Source organism: Bos indicus, chromosome 11, assembly GCF_029378745.1.
Source record: "Bos indicus isolate NIAB-ARS_2022 breed Sahiwal x Tharparkar chromosome 11, NIAB-ARS_B.indTharparkar_mat_pri_1.0, whole genome shotgun sequence".
Taxonomy (NCBI): Eukaryota; Metazoa; Chordata; class Mammalia; order Artiodactyla; family Bovidae; genus Bos; species Bos indicus.
Window position 1 is genome coordinate 10,031,035 of NC_091770.1, and position 16,916 is coordinate 10,047,950.

General features: G+C 52.4%; 2 protein-coding genes across 2 annotated transcripts; one reads left to right on the top strand and one right to left on the bottom strand.

Annotated features, from left to right (window-relative positions):
- Positions 1-150: 150 nt before the first annotated feature.
- On the top strand, positions 151-8,682 carry DQX1 (DEAQ-box RNA dependent ATPase 1). Its single transcript, XM_019969873.2, has 11 exons — positions 151-1,233; positions 1,459-1,652; positions 2,031-2,415; positions 2,760-2,993; positions 3,085-3,184; positions 3,289-3,447; positions 3,528-3,719; positions 5,420-5,539; positions 5,720-5,910; positions 6,248-6,438; positions 6,695-8,682. Exons 1-11 carry the CDS (start codon positions 997-999, stop codon positions 6,849-6,851), a joined length of 2,160 nt encoding a protein of 719 aa, XP_019825432.1. The 5' UTR covers positions 151-996; the 3' UTR covers positions 6,852-8,682.
- A 124-nt stretch (positions 8,683-8,806) lies between these two features.
- On the bottom strand, positions 8,807-12,874 carry TLX2 (T cell leukemia homeobox 2). Its single transcript, XM_070798405.1, has 3 exons — positions 9,954-12,874; positions 9,270-9,507; positions 8,807-9,167 (listed from the first exon to the last, which is right to left on the bottom strand). Exons 1-3 carry the CDS (start codon positions 10,351-10,353, stop codon positions 8,951-8,953), a joined length of 855 nt encoding a protein of 284 aa, XP_070654506.1. The 5' UTR covers positions 10,354-12,874; the 3' UTR covers positions 8,807-8,950.
- Positions 12,875-16,916: the final 4,042 nt, after the last annotated feature.

Genomic DNA, 16,916 nt, shown 5'->3' on the forward strand with positions numbered 1-16,916 from the left:
GTCTCTGTTGCCTCTTTGGGTCTCAAAAACCTTGTAGCAGGTTCCTTTTCCCTTGGTTGTGGGATCAGGAATGAGGGCCTCCTTGTGGGTTTGTGGAAGGTTGGTCAGAATGGAACTGTCTGTACTCACCTCATGTCAAGAGATGAGTGATATTAAGGAAGTATAACTAAGCTGAATGCCCAGCAGCAACTGGACCCAGCCTCAGAATTCAGCCCAGGTGGATGAGGAAACAGCTGTAGAACTGCAAGTCCCAGGATACCTTTCACTAATGAGCACAGTACACAAAGTCTAGAATTCACACATGCTCAGTGTGGTGGCTGGAGCCTATTTTCCATAGGTTCCTAACTAGATTAAATAAGGTGGAGCACATGGCCCCACCCCAAAACAGTCTCTAGGATTGTGCCCCAGGGTGGATCCGGAATTGACCTTTGTACCTCACAGTAGGTCAGGGTTTGTGGTGACTTGCTGAGTGGGTCTGGAACTGGCTGCCATTCCATCGCGTCTCAGAGCGGCAGGCAAAGGTTTGAATCCAGGATCCCTGTGGCCCTGCTCCCCAATTCCTGACCCCACTCCTCCTGTTCCTCACTCTCTTCCCCAGGGGACCTTCCCACAGGTCACCAGGTCTTTCTTTCTTTCTTTCTTTTTGGCTATGTCAGATCTTAGCTGTGGTGCACGGGCTTTGTTGCCCTGCCATATGCAGGATCTTACGTCCCCAGCTAAGCATTGAACCCACATCCCCTGCATTGGAAGCTGGGTTCTTAACTACTGGACTGCCAGGGAAGTCCCAAAGTCCACTTTTGATAGTCCCTTACTTGGAGACTCAACTCTTCCCTGTTTCCTGGCAGACGAGAAGTACTGGGAAGGATGAACCCCAGTGCATTATCACCTGAGGGTACAGGTTAGGGATCAGGGCTGAGGTGGGAAGATGGTGTCGGTCACCAAATACGAGGCCTTGATGACTGCCCTGCCTTCTGTAGGTCCTGCTAGACAGTCACCATGGCCTCTCAGCTTCTCGGGTTGGAAGAAGAGTCTGGCCCAAACCCTGAGGAGTCTGAACTGGCTGTGAACCCCTTTGACGGGCTCCCCTTCTCTTCCCGCTACTACAAACTACTTGAGCAGCGCCGATCCTTGCCTGTCTGGGCTGCTCGCTTTATCTTCTTGGAGCACTTGGAGAGTAGCCCCAGTGGAGTGGTACTGGTGTCTGGAGAGCCTGGTTGTGGCAAGAGCACCCAGGTGGGAGTGGTGGGGGCTGGGGAACTGGCTCCTCCTGGGACAAGGTGGGGAGTGGGGTGGGGGTTGCTGTGTGAAATAATAGGGGAGGTGGTCAGAAGGAGACAGGCAGTGAAGCACCAGAGGACTCCTCAAATAAGGAGAGATGAAACTGACCACAGTTCCTCCGGCACTTTTGATGGGTTCTGTGTCCTGCTGACGGGTTGTCCTTCCCTACGCTTACCCCAGATCCCACAGTGGTGTGCGGAGTTTGTGCTGGCCAGAGGTTTCCAGAAGGGCTGGGTAACTGTGACTCAGCCTTACCCTCTAGCAGCCCTGAGCTTGGCTCTGCGAGTTGCTGATGAAATGGACCTGACCCTGGGTCATGAGGTTGGATACAGCATCCCCCAAGAAGACTGCACTGGGCCTGACACTCTGCTAAGGTGTGGCCCCTTGCAGGCCCAACTCCAATCTCCTTCCCCTCACTCCGTAGAAACAAACCCAGCCTCTGACATCTCACCGTACCCTCCCTCAGAATAGCTCACCGTGTAAATCATGCATGATGCAACTTCTGAATGTAGCCATTTAACCCTAGCCAGCAACCTCAGACATTCAACCTCACCCTCCTCATGAAAGTCTCACTTTCCTAACTGGAGTACAGCTTATGAACAGTGTCATCAATAGGTCACAGAAACTCAGTCACAGGATCTTTTCCTGATCTTTACTGTCAGAGCCTAGGCCCCCTGAGGGGAAGCTCCTCTGGACTTCTGGGGCTGGTTGGTTTCCACACTGACTCCTCTGCCCACTGCCAATGCCAACAGGTTCTGCTGGGACAGGCTGCTTCTGCAGGAAGTGGCCTCAACCCGGGGCACTGGAGCCCGGGGTGTGCTGATCCTGGATGAGGCTCAGGAGCGGTCAGTGGCCTCAGATTTGCTCCAGGGACTCCTGCGAGATGCCAGGCTGGGAAGCCTTCCAGGGGACCTCAGAGTGGTTGTAGTTACTGACCCAAGCCTTGAACCTAAGCTCCAAGATTTCTGGGGCGGTCCTCCTACTGTGTGTGTCCCCAGAAAGACTGGCAGCTGCCCCACTCCAGTCTACAGGGACTCTCTCCCTGCTGACCGAGTAGACGCTGCCTGCCAAGCTGTGCTTGAATGGTGTCGGGAGGAGGCTCCAGGAGATGTGCTAGTGTACCTGCCCAGTGAGGAGGTAAAAAAATGGGATGCGAAAGGAGGTACTCGTGGCGAATGTCTGCCCCTTCCTGTCCCAGGGGAGAATGGGAGCAATGCTGATTAGGAACATTGGAGCTCTAGTACTTATTCTCTGTTGAGGTCTTAAGGAAAAATTCCAGGGTTTTGGTATAAAAACTTTTTGATTCCATACAATGTAGAGATTTGCAGTTCAGTGAGTTGCTGAAATTAAAACACCCCAACTTTATATATAGAGTATGTGCACTTTCTCAGAGTGAAGAACCATAGCTTTCATCAATTTTTCAAAGGGGTCTCTGACCCACAAAGGTAAGAATTACCCTAACACCCCACCTCTCTCTTCAGGAAATTTCCCTGTGCTGTGAGTCCTTGTCCAGGAAGGTAAGGTCCTTAGAAAACCAAGGGCCCCCACCACGGGTGCTGCCCCTTCACCCAGGCTGTGGACAAGCTGTTCAGGCTGTGTACGAGGACACAGAATCAGGTGCCCGGAAAGTTGTGGTCACTCACTGGCTGGCCGACTTCTCCTTTTCCCTCCCTTCCATCCGACATGTCATTGACTCAGGACTGGAGCTTCGAAGTGTGAGTGAAAGAGAAGTGAGGGGGACACAGGGGCTAAAGATAGAAATAGCCCACTCTCATCTGTCTTGGCCTTGGTTGGGGGTGGTGACAGGTTTACAGTCCTCAGATCCGAGCAGAATCTCAAGTGTTGAGACCAGTCAGCAAGTGTCAGGCAGAGGCAAGACGGCTGCGGGCAGCAGGGATCCCACCAGGTAAGAGCTTTCACCCTCAATAGGATCAAACACGAAAAAAGTCACCAACCACCGGCCCCGAGAAATCTACAGTGGTCTTCTCTCCCAGATCTTTCTCCCCTCAGGATCCTGCCTCTGCCTGTATCCTAAGTCCTTCCTAGAACTAGAGGCTCCCTACCTGCCCCAGCCCAGAGTGTGGGCAGAGAATTTGAGCTCCCTGATGTTACTACTAAAGAGGAGACAGATTGCAGAGCCAGGGAAGTGTCACTTCCTGGACCGGCCCGGTGAGCACCCTTCCTGCCCACGTCCTGCTGCTCTCCAGGTTCTGAGATCCCCTGTCCTGTAAGCCTTGTTCCCTCTCCAGCTCCAGAAGCACTGATGCAGGCCCTGGAAGACTTAGACTACCTGGCCGCCCTGGATGATGATGGGGACCTGTCAGACCTGGGAGTTATCCTGTCAGAATTTCCCCTGGCCCCTGAGCTGGCCAAAGCCCTGCTGGCCTCGTGCGAGTTTGACTGTGTGGATGAGATGCTCACCCTGGCCGCCATGCTCACTGGTATGAATCACTCGCCTCTCTGGCCCTTAGGACCGCTTCAGCCTTCCGTCTGGCGTTCTGATGCTCCTTAAGCTGGCCCCTTCCCCTTTGCTCTAGTTCCCAGCCCTCACTGTGCCTAAAGAGTTAGGCTTCATCACTTTCCCCTCTCCTGTCTCTGTTGCTTCTTGTCCCCCAACAAGTCTCTCCTACCTGTTTTTACTAAAACTGTACCTGTCTTGTTCAACCCTGTAATCCCTTCATTATTCAGAATAATCTCCATCCTGCTCAATCTAGGTATTCCTCACCCACTGCATTCCAGTTCAGGCCCACCCCAGCAGAAGGGTGGCACTTCTGCTCACCAGTGGCCTCCTAGAGACCTAATCCAGTGAGCACTTCTGAGCCCTGTTCATGACTTTCTTTTGACACTTGAGAATGGCAACCACTCCGACTTTAACATTGCCCCCTCCCTAAGCCTGTGATCTGCTTCTTGTGGTTTTCACCCTACCTCTCTTGCCACTCCCTTAATCTCTTACTTGAGCTCTTCCTCCTCTGCTTGTTCAAAGTAAGTTGAACCTCAGGGTTCCACCCTTGCCCCTTTTGTCTTCTCATTCCCTGAACTCTCTGAGCAAGTTCATTCACATTCATGGTCTGAAATGCTACAATATCATTCTTCTGAATCTTGGATTTATATATCTAACTCCTGATGGCCATTCCTGTCAGAATGGTCCACAAAACTTCAACCCAGAACTGAACTCGAGCACCTCTGTTGTTGCTGAGCTGAGCCCTTTTTAAATCTGCTCCCTCACCACCATCACCAAAAATCATACCATCACCTCAGTGGCTCTACTATCATTCTAGACTAACCTTTCTCCAGGTTTGTTTTTTTAATTTTTATCTCCTAATTTAAAAAAAATTTTACCTGTTCTTCACCTGTTCTTCTCCATACTTAAGGACTTCCCTGGTGGCTTAGAGGGTAAAGCATCTGCCTGCAACTCAGGAGACCCAGCTTTGATCCCTGGGTCAGGAAGATCTCCCGGAGAAGGAAATGGCTACCCACTCCAGTACTCTTGCCTGGAAAATCCCATGGATGGAGGAGCCTGGTGGGCTACAGTCCATGGGGTCGCAAAGAGTCGTACATGACTGAGCGACTTCAGCTTCACCTTCACTGCATACTCAGAGTTAATGCCAATGTAGCTTCTCATCGCTGCTCAGCTGGATTCCTTGAGTAGCCTCCTAACTAGTCGTGTGAACTTCTTCCAAACATGTGGATTCTCTTAAAAGCTCTTCTTCATCAGTTATTCTCTACCTTCCAAACAGAATGTAAACTCATTTGCACCGCCTTGCCCATACCTCCCTCCAGCTTTATCTCCAGCCACCCTGCCACACATACTGTTCCCTTATCCATAATCGTAGGTGCTCGAAGTTCTCCAAACATGCTATTCCCACGCCTAGAATACTCCCTCTGCCCTTCTCCACTCAGCTAATTCTCAAACTTCAAATATTGGCCCACACACCTATCTTACGTGTTGGTCTCTCCCACTAGACTCTAAGCTCCTTGTGGGCAGAAACTGTTTTTCATTTATTTATCTTCAGTGTCCAATAAAGTGCACAGTATCTACAAGTCTTTTGAGTAAAGTTCCCAGAGTGACGTTGCTGCCTTTTTCAGTGTACTGCTATCTGTTCTCATGCCCCCAAATGAACTTCCTGTCTTCTGCCTCCAGCTGCCCCCGGGTTTACTCGTCCTCCACTCTGTGCAGAAGAAGCTGCCCTGCGTCGAGCGCTAGAACACGTGGATGGTGATCACAGCTCTCTGATCCAAGTGTATGAAGCCTTTATACAGAGTGAGTGCTCCACTCTGCATCCTCTTACAGAACCCAGATTTTCCAAAGAGAGGAAGTAGTATGCAGCCAGCTGACAGATCTCTAGTCCCAGGAAAAGGAAGCCCTTTGACTGACAGTTGGGTTCTTTTAGTCTTAAAGTCTCAAGGACTTTAGCTATAACTGGTCCCTTTCTGTTCCCAGGTGGAGCAGACAAGGCTTGGTGCCAGGCTCGGGGTCTAAACTGGGCAGCATTGTGCCAAGCCCGTAAACTTCGGGGAGAACTCCTAGAACTCATGCAACGGATTGAACTTCCCTTGTCTCAACCAGCCTTTGGATCTGAGCGGAATCGCAGAGACCTTCAGAAAGCACTGGTGTCAGGATACTTCCTTAAGGTTAGGGGAAAGAGTTGGGGCAAGGATCATAAAAGGAACAGAAAGTAGAGGGAGCAAAGGTTAATGTATGCCACCTCTGAAATTGGGACCCAGGTGGCCATTCAAAGAACTCTTTAGAACCAGGAGAAACTTTTCCTTTGATGTTTTGGGGTACAAGGGGCTATGGAAATGCCATACATTATGGTAATATGGTAGGACTATAACACCTAGAGGTATGCCTTACTTTTAATACTCTCACTACCCTTGCTAATAATTCTTTCTCAACCCCCCTTTCTTTCTTCTACTGACTGACACTTCACTCTCACTTATTCCTTCAATATCTTTGTCTTTCAATGAGGTGGCCCGAGACACAGATGGAACTGGAAATTACCTGCTTCTAACCCATAAGCATGTGGCCCAGCTCTCCCCAAACTGCTGCTACAGAAGCCGCAGGGCTCCTGCCAGACCCCCACTGTGGGTGCTTTACCACAGTTTCTCCATTTCCAAAGACAACTGTCTTTCCATTGTTTCTGAAATTCAGCCACAGATGTGAGTTCCCTGACACCCCTCCTGCACTGTCCATTCCTCTTCCTGGGGCCAAATTGCAGCTGGAGACTTAGAGAAGCTAAGTGGGGGTGGGGGGTAGGGTGGCAGGGGTGGGAATGGAGGGGAGTGAGAGGGTCTTTGTGGTTTGTAGTAACATGATTTGAGGAGACAGGGTTTGTGGAAGGGGTAGTAAGAAGTTCAACAATATGCATTATGAAAGAGGATATGGAAATCATCTAATTATGAATGTCTCTATCAGGCTGGTGGAATTGGCTCCTCCATACTTTCTGAGTAACTTACCCCCTAGTGAAAGCAGAGACTTCCTGAACCAGCTGAGGGAAGAAAGGACAGATTCTTCAATCAGGAGTGAATCTTCCTCCACCCAAGAACTTGAGAATGCCTGTGCCCTGCAGTGACCTGCCTATGGGGTGAAGTTGAATTCATCTCATCACATGAGATCTTCCCTCAGGCTAGCACGCCATCCAGATTTAGAAGCCCAAGGGTCAAATGTAAATACTGGAACCTGAGTCCCAAGAAATGGAGCTGGGAGTGGAGCAAATTGGTTAAGCCCCAGGCTATACAGGGTAGGACTGATTCCTTAGCTTTCTTCTATTTATTGAAGAGGAACTGACATGCCCTCTATACCCCCAACTTATGCCAAACCCATCCTTGTGCTCCCTTTTGGTCTATAAAAGTTCTGTTTATATGATACCAAATTTGAGTTTGGTTCTGCAGTAGCATTTACAATATCTATGAGTTAAAGATAACACAATATAAAAGAATCAAGGTGAATTTCAACAGTGATATCCTCCTGCCTGGCTCCCACCTCTGGTCGAACCTTTGTGCTCTGACTGACCTCGCTGTCACTAACATGGAAACAGGTAGTTTGACTACAGTTGGCCTCTGACCCTGCCTAAAGCTTACCTCACTCTATCAACTGCTCTTGCCTGCAGGGGAGGAAGAATGGGGGTGCTATAAGAATAAGAAACAATTGACCCTTTTGTTCTCATACAACTTAAATCTTGCTCCTTCTTAAACCTCAAGGCTATTGGAGCTGTACCCAAATCCTTAACTTTCTAGCACCAAGCTTCCCAGCAGCCCCTGGCCCACCCATAAGTTCTAACAACTTCAGGAACATCATGCTTTTACCAGCTGGGTACTTCTTTCTCTTTTCTTTCCTTAGACTATTAACTTTGATATCCTCAATCATCTTACACATTATAAATGTGTTTACAGAAATTGATAGAAACATTTAATCCTTAGAACTCTGCTTTTCTACTCAGAGTTCCCTCCCTTGGTGATGCTGTCTGCTTTCATCATTCCATGTATTTCCTCCTCTATGTGGATGTCAACTGACCTCCCCCGAAAGGCATTTTTCCAGAATGTATTCTCTCCGTGTGCTTGCTCAGTCGCTCAATCTTGTCTGACTCTCTGTGACCCCATAAACTGTAGCCTACCAGATGCCTCTGTCCGTGGAATTATCCAGGCAAGAATACTGGAGTGGTTGCCATTTCCTACTCTAGGGGATCCTTCTCTCGAGGTTTAGCATTTAGTTTTGCCTGCAGAGTTAATCTTGGTCTTGTCTTCCCAATTTCCCTTTCATCATCCACAACACCATTGATTTCTTGCTCCTTTACATTTCCAACCTAGGAATTATCTTTGATTATTTTTAAGCCTATCACTTCCTATTATTTGCCAGATTCTGCTCACTGTAACTCCCCTGGGCCCATTAACTTTGTCCATTGCTTCCCTCTCTGTCCCTGAGGGACACCAGAGCCTGATAAGTGTTCTTAGATTTTCTCTTTCATCAAGTGTGTCTCGCCCACCACTCACTTGGGAGGCGCACGCAAGTGGGAGGACGTAGTCAGCAGGTTAAACACAAGACGATATGGGGCTCAAAGTCCTTAGCGATTATTTTACAGTTGAAGAATGACATGCCCAGCATGGATAACCCTCTGGTTCCCGTCACAGTCAGACTCGCCCTCTAGCACCTCCTCCATTACTCCCCTGTCATTGGCGTCTTCCTTCCTTCCTTCTTTCCTTCACACATTTGGTACAGACCCGGCAGGCTGCAGCTGCCGAATCCCAGCGGGCCCTGTGAACAGCTTGGGCCCGACGGAACCCTGGTTCCACCCCACCCGCGGAAGAATCCGGAGTCCCTCAAGAGGGCAGCCATAGGCCAGCCTGCTCTCCTCCGCGCACCTCACTGGCTATCAAACTGCAGGTCCCGCCCCCTCAGCCCCTGGGTTCCAGCCACCGTGCGACAAGAGTGTGTGGGAAATGGCGGGAAAGATCGCATTTAAGCGCGCGGGGCAGTTGCGCAACGTTGGCCTGCGAACCGGCGGTGGCCGAGGAGCCCTCGGCGATAGCCTCAAAGCCAGCTCCTCCTCACACGCTCCACTGCTACAGAACCACGGCGTGGGCGGCCATGCGCTCCTAGGCCCCAGCTCCGAGGCTCCACGAGGCGCCTCGGTCCGGAAAAGAGCGCTCGCTCGCTCGGTCGGGCAGGCGTCGCTCACACCACTGAAGCAAGCCCGGACACGGAAGCCACCTTGTTGTCCTCGGCCCAGGGCTGCAGATTCTGCAGCGCGAAGAGCGACGAGTTGTGCAGGCAGAGCGGGTCCGGGGGCAGCGGCGGCCGCAGCGGCCGAGGCAGCGCGTCCTGCTGCAGGTGCAGAAGTAGTCGGCCCGCGCGGTGCCGCTCCGCCTCGCGCTCCTCGGCCGTCTGGCGCCTGGGCGGGCGGAGACGCGGGGTCAGCGAGGCCAGCCCCAGCCCGCCCCGCGCCTCACCGCCACTTGGCCCAGCCCGGTCTTTCACCCGCCCCGCGCCTCACCGCCACTTGGTGCGCCGGTTCTGGAACCACGTCTTGACCTGCGCGTCGGTCATGCGCAGGGCCTTGGCCAGCGCCGCCCTCTCGGCAGAGGCCAGGTACTTCTGGCGCAGGAAGCGCCGCTCCAGCTCCAGCACCTGCGAGCGGGAGAAGGATGTGCGCGGCTTCTTCCGCTTTGGGGGGGTCCGATTTTGGTAGGGGTGACCTATACGGCGCGTCCCGGAGAAGGGCGAGAGCGCCGCTACAGAGAGGAAGAAAGAGCAAGGCTAGGTTTACGGGGTGGCCCGAGGTGTCACAGAAGACAGCGCGGCTGCTGAGGCCGCAGAGCTCCCGCGCCGGGTCCCTACAGTGCCCCAACCTCGACTCCGCACCAGTAGAGTCTTCTACACACAAAAAAAGGGGGCCTCGGAAATGGCCTTCCCTCTTGGGTGAGGGAGAAACCTCCCCTGAAACTTCACCCTGCCCTCCCTGCCGTGCGGACAGTGAACTGCAGAGAGCGCGGGCATCGACGGCAGCTACCTCCCCAGCGCCTCTCAGCAGCGGGGCCAAGAGATACAAGTTGAGGGAGGATCCCCTGGGATTAGGGGCGAAGGGTATGAAAGGGACCTTGAGTTGGAGCAGAAGGATCAAAGATGAGAAAACAGGGTCAGTGTGGGGCATGACACTGGAGGGATCGGGCAACCTCACCCGTGAGCCGGTCCTTGGCATAGCGGCGGCCGCTGTCCATCCAAGGGAAGGTGAGTCCCGCTAGGCCCCCGGCGCCGCCCAAGCCCGAGGGTCCAGGAACTGCAGGTGCGCCTCCCGCGGGCGGCTGCACTGGCAAAGGACGATGCGCCGGGACGCGGATCACGCCGCCCGGGCCAACACCAGAGCTGCCTGGTACTGGGGCCAGCGAGGCCGCGGGGCCGTAGCTTGAGGCTCCGTGAAATCCACCCGAGAACGCCGCACTCTCTCCATGGCCTTGGCCCGTGCGACCCGGGCCTAGGCCGCTCCCGGGGGGTTCCGGGCAGCTCAGGATCTGATCGATGCCGAAACTGATTGGCTCGTGGTGCGGGAGGTTGTGCGAGGCCAGCACCCCCGGCTCCATGGGTCCGGGTCAAAGAGGACCTCAGGAGGTTTGGCGGTTAGGGAGGACCCCCCAAACAGCTGTGGGAGCCCAGCAGCAGAGCGTTTAGGGCGGTGGCTTCAGGGACCTGCCGGGCTGGCCGCAGAGAGGCGCCGGGACGCCCAGGACATCTTCATCCCTATGTACTGAGAGTAACCCAGCCCGTGCCGGCCTCTGCCGGGTGTCGGCGCAGGGACTCGCATCCCGGGGGAGCGCGACCGACTGGGGCCCCAGGAGCGCCCTTCTTGACTCTGAAGCGCGGATGGACGCTGGACTGCCAGGGCCTCTGCCCGAGTCCGGGGTGGAGAGCGTTGGCCGACTTGGGCTGGGGCAGTGACTGACAGATCAGTCTTGGGTGGGCAGTGGGGGCTGGGGGTAGGGCAGGGGCGGGGCCGGGCCGTTAAAGGGGAAGAGACGCCTGTTTGCTCCAAGCGCGGGCAAGACTGGCCGGCGGGAGTGGTGAGGGTGTTGGAGGGGGGAAGGTGGCGAGTGTGTTATGAACTTGCACGGGAGGGGCCAGAGCTCCGGCCGCTGCGCGCTGAGTCAGCCGAGATGCGCAAGGCGACTCCATCCTCACTGGCCTCCGCCTCTGGGTTTCCTCTCCTCACCAACTTCCTTGCAGGTGCCGCCTCCCACAGCCCCCACTCTTCGCCTCCCGATGGGTCCAGCCTGACGACTCCCGGATTCGTTGTGGCCCCCGCCTAAATGCTCTCGAAGACCAAATTTCGTTGTGGCTTTCTGGCTGCGATGGGAAGCGGCTGGGGAACGGCGCCGGCGAGTTGGAGGCTGGGGAAGAGGACAGTTGGAGGTGTGGCGGGGTGTCCGGTGAGCTAGGGCGGGGAATCACTGGGCCAGTGATCCTGGTGCTACTCCCGGCCTCTCCCGTAGGGGCCCCAGCTTCTCTCCGGAGCGCCAGTAATGGGCGTCCAGTGTTTCTTAGAATTTCGATTTCCGTAAATCGGTGTAAAGCGGACCCGTGGTTGTACCCGAGCCAATTTAGGTCGGTGAGGACTTGGGGCTGGCGTTCTGCCCCCGACAGGGAACCAGCAACGCGGACTCTGCGCCCCGGCTCTTCGCCCAGGAAGTCTATTCTCACACACTCCTGCCCAGCCTCCAACGAAATCGCCACAGGCGACACTTGGAACCTTACTGAAGTCCTCGGAGGATCCCAACCGCCTCATTTCACAGAGCTGCTTCACCCCACCCAAGCCCAGGAAATTGTGCCTGGAGCGTGTCAGAGAAGGGCGGTGGGGAAAGCCCGAAGCCGCTCAGCGACCTTGTGACCTCTGGCCGCGGACCCAGGAGCTGGGAGCGTGTGAACTCTGCATCCTTCCCCGGGATGGGACCCCGGGCCTGCCGGGCCCCTGAGCCTTAGACCCGCCCCTGCCGCCACCCGGCCCGGTGCAGGCCGCCATAATCGGGTTAGCTGGGTCGGAATTACATTACCTTCCCCGGCCCGCCCCGGCCCCGGGGGTTGGGGGGGGAATCCTGGCGCCTCTGAGCCGGTGAGACTGGGCGCCTGGAGGCGGATGTTCTTACCATCCCTCGGAGGGTGGGCACCCGATGAGCAGCTTGGCTTGTCTCAGACACATGGTGGCCAAAGGACCCTGCCCTGCTGTGGCAGTCCTTAGCCCCTCCACCGCAGCCCACTCAGGTGCTCTGATCCTGACTGCCAGTGACCCTTGTGAGCTGAAGTGCCTTCTAAGTCTAATAGCTGGGTCTCCCTGGGAGCACGGATCTTCCAGTTGATTCTCCAGGATCTTCTGGGGAAAACTCTGCCCCTCCTTTCTCCCTAGCAGATGGGCTGGCAGCCTGGAGCCTAGGGCAGGGTAAGAGGTCTTTTCTCTCAAGGGAACCAGGAGTGATATTTGGGCATCTGGGCAGGAAGATAAGGAAGAGGAAGAAGGGCTTTCTCCCCACACAAAACCTCAGTGTTCGCAGAAGCCTCAAGGTGAAGGCTGAGGCAGGGAACAATGGGGCAGGGAGGCAGTGGGCATTAATAACACGCAACATCCTCCCCAGACTTGTCTACCTTCATCACGCATTTATCCAGCTCTCCCCCACCCTGCCAACAATCTTCTGAAAGGGTTGAGGGTGGGGAGGTACTGCCCTTTGGTAACTGTTTTTGTCTTGGTGCAGAAGACAAATAATATCACCTTCCCTAAGCCTTCACAGAACTCCAAGCATCTTTTCTCAGCAGGTAAGGGCTTGGACTACTAGACAGCATGAAACCTCTGCTGTTCAGGCAAACCCTTCATAGATAGCATGGGCTGGATTCCCCTGGATGAGAACAAAGAGCCTGGGGAGACAGTAAATTAAATAACTCTGAAGAGGACTGGCTGGCAGGTTAGGAATTTGTCAGTCCCTTTTCCCACTCCCTTGGGGGCTTCTCTTGTGGCTCAGCTGGTAAAGAGTCTGTTTGCAATGCAGGAGACCTAGGTTAGATCCCTGGGTTGGAAAGATCCCCTGGGGAAGAGAAAGGTTACCCACTCCAGTATTTTGGCTTGGAGAATTCCATGCAAAGAGTTGGACATGACTGAGCATCTTTCACTTTCTTTTGCCACTCCAGAGGTGGGTCCCTAGGAGGAGAGAGTGGGCACTAGTGTGTCTCCAATCAAGCTGAATAAAATCCTTCTTGAATAAATCAATGCAAGTGAAAAACGTAGCATCGTGCAGACCTTTATACCTCCTTATTCTACATCCTGCCTTGAGGTCAGCACAGATGGCTGTGCCACCCAGAGATTGCCCAACTGATCCTTAGAGGAGAATGGGCACAAACCTGGTAGTGTATATATATATATATACACACACACACACACGCACATATTCTGGAAATTTAAAAAAAGATTTCAGTGCTCTGCTTCAAGGACAAAAGGCATCCAGTTCTGTCAGCCAAAGTTCTAGGAGTTTCTCAGTTTGCCTCCACCTTGCTGATTCCCTGACTCTATGAAAAGCATGGTTCCTATTGGTTTGTGTTGAAGAGAGGCTCTGGAGTCAGCACCCCCACCTCTCATAGGGACTTCCTTGGATCCATGTCACCATATCTCACATGCATGTAGCTGCCCAACTCTTCAAACCTGCAGCTTCACAGGGAGAGGCCACACTCCTAGCCTGTTTTCCTGCATCTTCTCTTCCATCCTGCTCTTGGTGCAGTATTCCATGGTTGAGGTGGTTCCCACTCCTATATCATCAGTTTCCTCATCAACTTAGTCCCTTCTACTGCCAACTGTCTAGGTCTCTACTGTCTGGACAAAGTTTTTGCCCAACTCTTCAAGAGAAATTATGTTTCTTTTTCTCCTTTACTGCCCATATCCATTGTCTCCATTTCCTCAGTATTTATTCTTTTAATCCACTGTAAGTTAGCTTCACTACATGGACCCTATCTCAGAGATATCCAGTATCCAGTGTCTATTATCCAAGACTTCTCTGACATGTTTTACTTTGTTGACCATCAACTCTTTCTTGAGGTATCCCTTCTTTTGGCTCCCATAATATTGTATTATTCTACATCTTTGGACATTCACAGTTGCTGCTTATCTTTTTCCTCCACTGACTTTTCTTCTTCCACTGAAGACTGTGAGCATTCAGAGCTCAGACTTCAGCTTTACCCATATCTACATCTGCTCAGTTTTCATCCTTTCCAATAGTTCCATCTAATATATCTACCCAGAAAACTCTGTGACCTCAGTCCCTGGTTGCGACCCTTGCTGTGCTCCATCCCACTATTCTAGTTTTCTGGCCAGCTCTACCTGCTTTTGCTCTAGCCACCTTAGTCCAACAAGCTGGAGGAAATGCTTCCCCCGAAGCTCCTTATTCACTTCCTCCTATTATTCTTTGAAATGTTTCATACACAGCCCTTCCTTTCCATTTCCACAGATAAAACCCTAATATAGGCCAGGCTTCCCTGGTGGCTCAGTGGTAAAGAATCTGTCTGCCAGTGCAGGAGACACGGGTTCAATTTCTGGTTCAGGAATATCCCACATGCTCCAGAGCCATGCTCTAGCTAAGCCTGCGTGCCACTAGTACTGAGCCTGTGCTTGTAGGGTCCAGGAGCCACAACTACTGAGCCTGTGCATGCCTTAGAGCCCATCTTCTGCAACAAGAGAAGCCACCACACACTGCAACTAGAGCGTGGCCCCCCACTCACCACAACTAAAGAAAAGCCTGTGCAGCAATGAAGACTCAGCACAGTAAAAATATATTCTTTAAAAAAAAGCCTAATATAGGCCATCATCACCACCACCCATATTCATGTGTTCATCCACAAAATTTTGATTGAAGGTACTATGTGCTTGGTACTATGTACTAGCTACTGTGTGCCTGGCACTGGAAATATAGTTGTAAACACAACAACAAAAGTCCTACCACTGAATAGCTTACATTCCAGTGGGGGAGGCAGTTGAAAAAGAAAATGTATACCATATACTCAGAAATGCTAAGAAGAAAAATAAAGCAAAGAAGGGGGCAGAGTATAAGAGTAGGAGATGATGATTTATCTAGATTGATCACAGAAGGCCTCATGGAGTAAAGACCTGAAGGAAGAAAAGGGCCATTTGGATATCTGAGCATTTCAAGTAGGGGACACCAGTAGGTATACTGGTGTACCTGCGGAAAAAACAGTGGGAGGTCCTGTGTGTTTGGAGAGACTGAGTGACTGTGAGAGACCAAGCAGTCTTGAAGGCTTTTATTCTAATTGGAAAATGACTGGATTGTTTTAAACAGAAAGACACCTGATTTTTACATTTTAAACAACTTTAAGGCAAAAGTGACATACAGTAAGCTGTACATAAAATGTGCAATTTCATACACTGATAAATGTGTACACCCATGAAACCATCAACACAATCCAGATAATAAGCATCTGTCAACTCTTCTAAGAAAACTTCCTATGTATCCTTTTGGATTTTGATTCATGTTTTACCAGAATCACTGTGAGCTGCTATGTTTAGACTAGGCTAAAGAGGGTAAAAGTAGAAGCAAGAAAGCAGGCAAGAAGCCACTGCAGTCACCCAGAGAAGAGATAATGGCATCTTGGAACAGGGAAGTAAGCAGTGGCTATGCTGCTGCTGCTGCTACTGCTGCTAAGTCGCTTCAGTCGTGTCCAACTCTGTGCGACCCCACAGACGGCAGCCCACTAGGCTCCTCTGTCCCTGGGATTCTCCAGGCAAGAATACTGGAGCGTGTTGCCATTTCCTTCTCCAGTGCGTGAAAGTGAAGTCGCTCAGTAAATGTCCAACTCTTAGCGACCCCATGGACTGGAGCCTACCAGGCTCCTCCGTCCATGGGATTTTCCAGACAAGAGTACTGGAGTGGGGTGCCATTGCCTTCTCTGAAGCAGTGGCTATAGCGAGTAGTTATTTTTAAAAATCACTTATCTCATAACTCCTTGCCTCTAATTCACTCTGAAGATAAATGAATATGTTTCTTTCATAGGATAACCCCCTTTCTTCAGAAAAGTTTTTTTTTTTTTTTTTTCCCTATTGCCCTCACACTAAAGTCCCAACTCCATACGGTTCTGCTGCTTCTCATTCTTCTCTATCATCGCTCTCAAATCTACACCTTATCCTCTTTCAGGCCTCTCTCCACTGTGCTTTTCTTTTCTATTTCCACCACACTTCTTTCCCCTACTCCCAATCTCTAATTGTGCCCACACAAAGACCCACTTCCTCCAGAAAGTTTTTCCCCGTCTCCGCTGGTATCTCTCGCTTCTTGATTGTCCAACTGTACTTGATGTTAATACTCCACAGTAATCTTATCCTTGTTTTCGTTGGATTTTGAATCCCACTTTTTAGAAAGTACCTAGGGACGTCGGTGTACCAGGTCTAGTGCCCCTGCATCCTCCCCAAGTATGGGACTGGATCTATGCCAGGCAGGAGCTCGCTGCCTCAGCGTGTCCATGTGTGGTAGTGTCCTAGCCGTCCTCCCCTCCTCCTTGGGCATCTGCTCTGCATTAGTCTGTCCCAGGCCTCCGCAGGCGCCGATGATTGAATCATCATCATTAACCAGGGCCTGCCCCCCCAACCTCGGCGGCAGAAGGGAGTGATGGGGGTGGGCACGATCACTACCAAGTCCCTGGGGTCCCTCCTTCCCCGCCACCCTCTACGAGATTCCGCAGAGCTCCAAGAAACCTCCGCTGTGGAGGGGGCACAAGGCCTGCCATCGGGATGAAGCTCCGCAATGCGGGCGCGTAGTAGGACACAAGCAGGGGACCCGGAGGGGTTTCTTTTATCAGGGACGTCGCCCCAGGAGATCGACAACCCTGAGTGGTGGCGGGCGGAGACCGCCGGGCCTTTGGGGTAGAAGGCGGCAGTCTTTTGCAGGCTCCAAAAGTCAGTCCCGAGATCATGTAGGGTCTACTATGACGATTACTACAGAAGGTCGAGGAGATAGGACCCCTTCCCACGAACCCCCTGGACTCCCTAATAACAGATTGAGGAGGGGGAGGGGCTAGTGGGGCTCAGGTGAGCACACGGGGAGAAAGGACATGGGCGGGGCCTTACAGAGGGTCAGCGAATCCGAAAAGACCTAAGCCTTCGTTGCGGGGC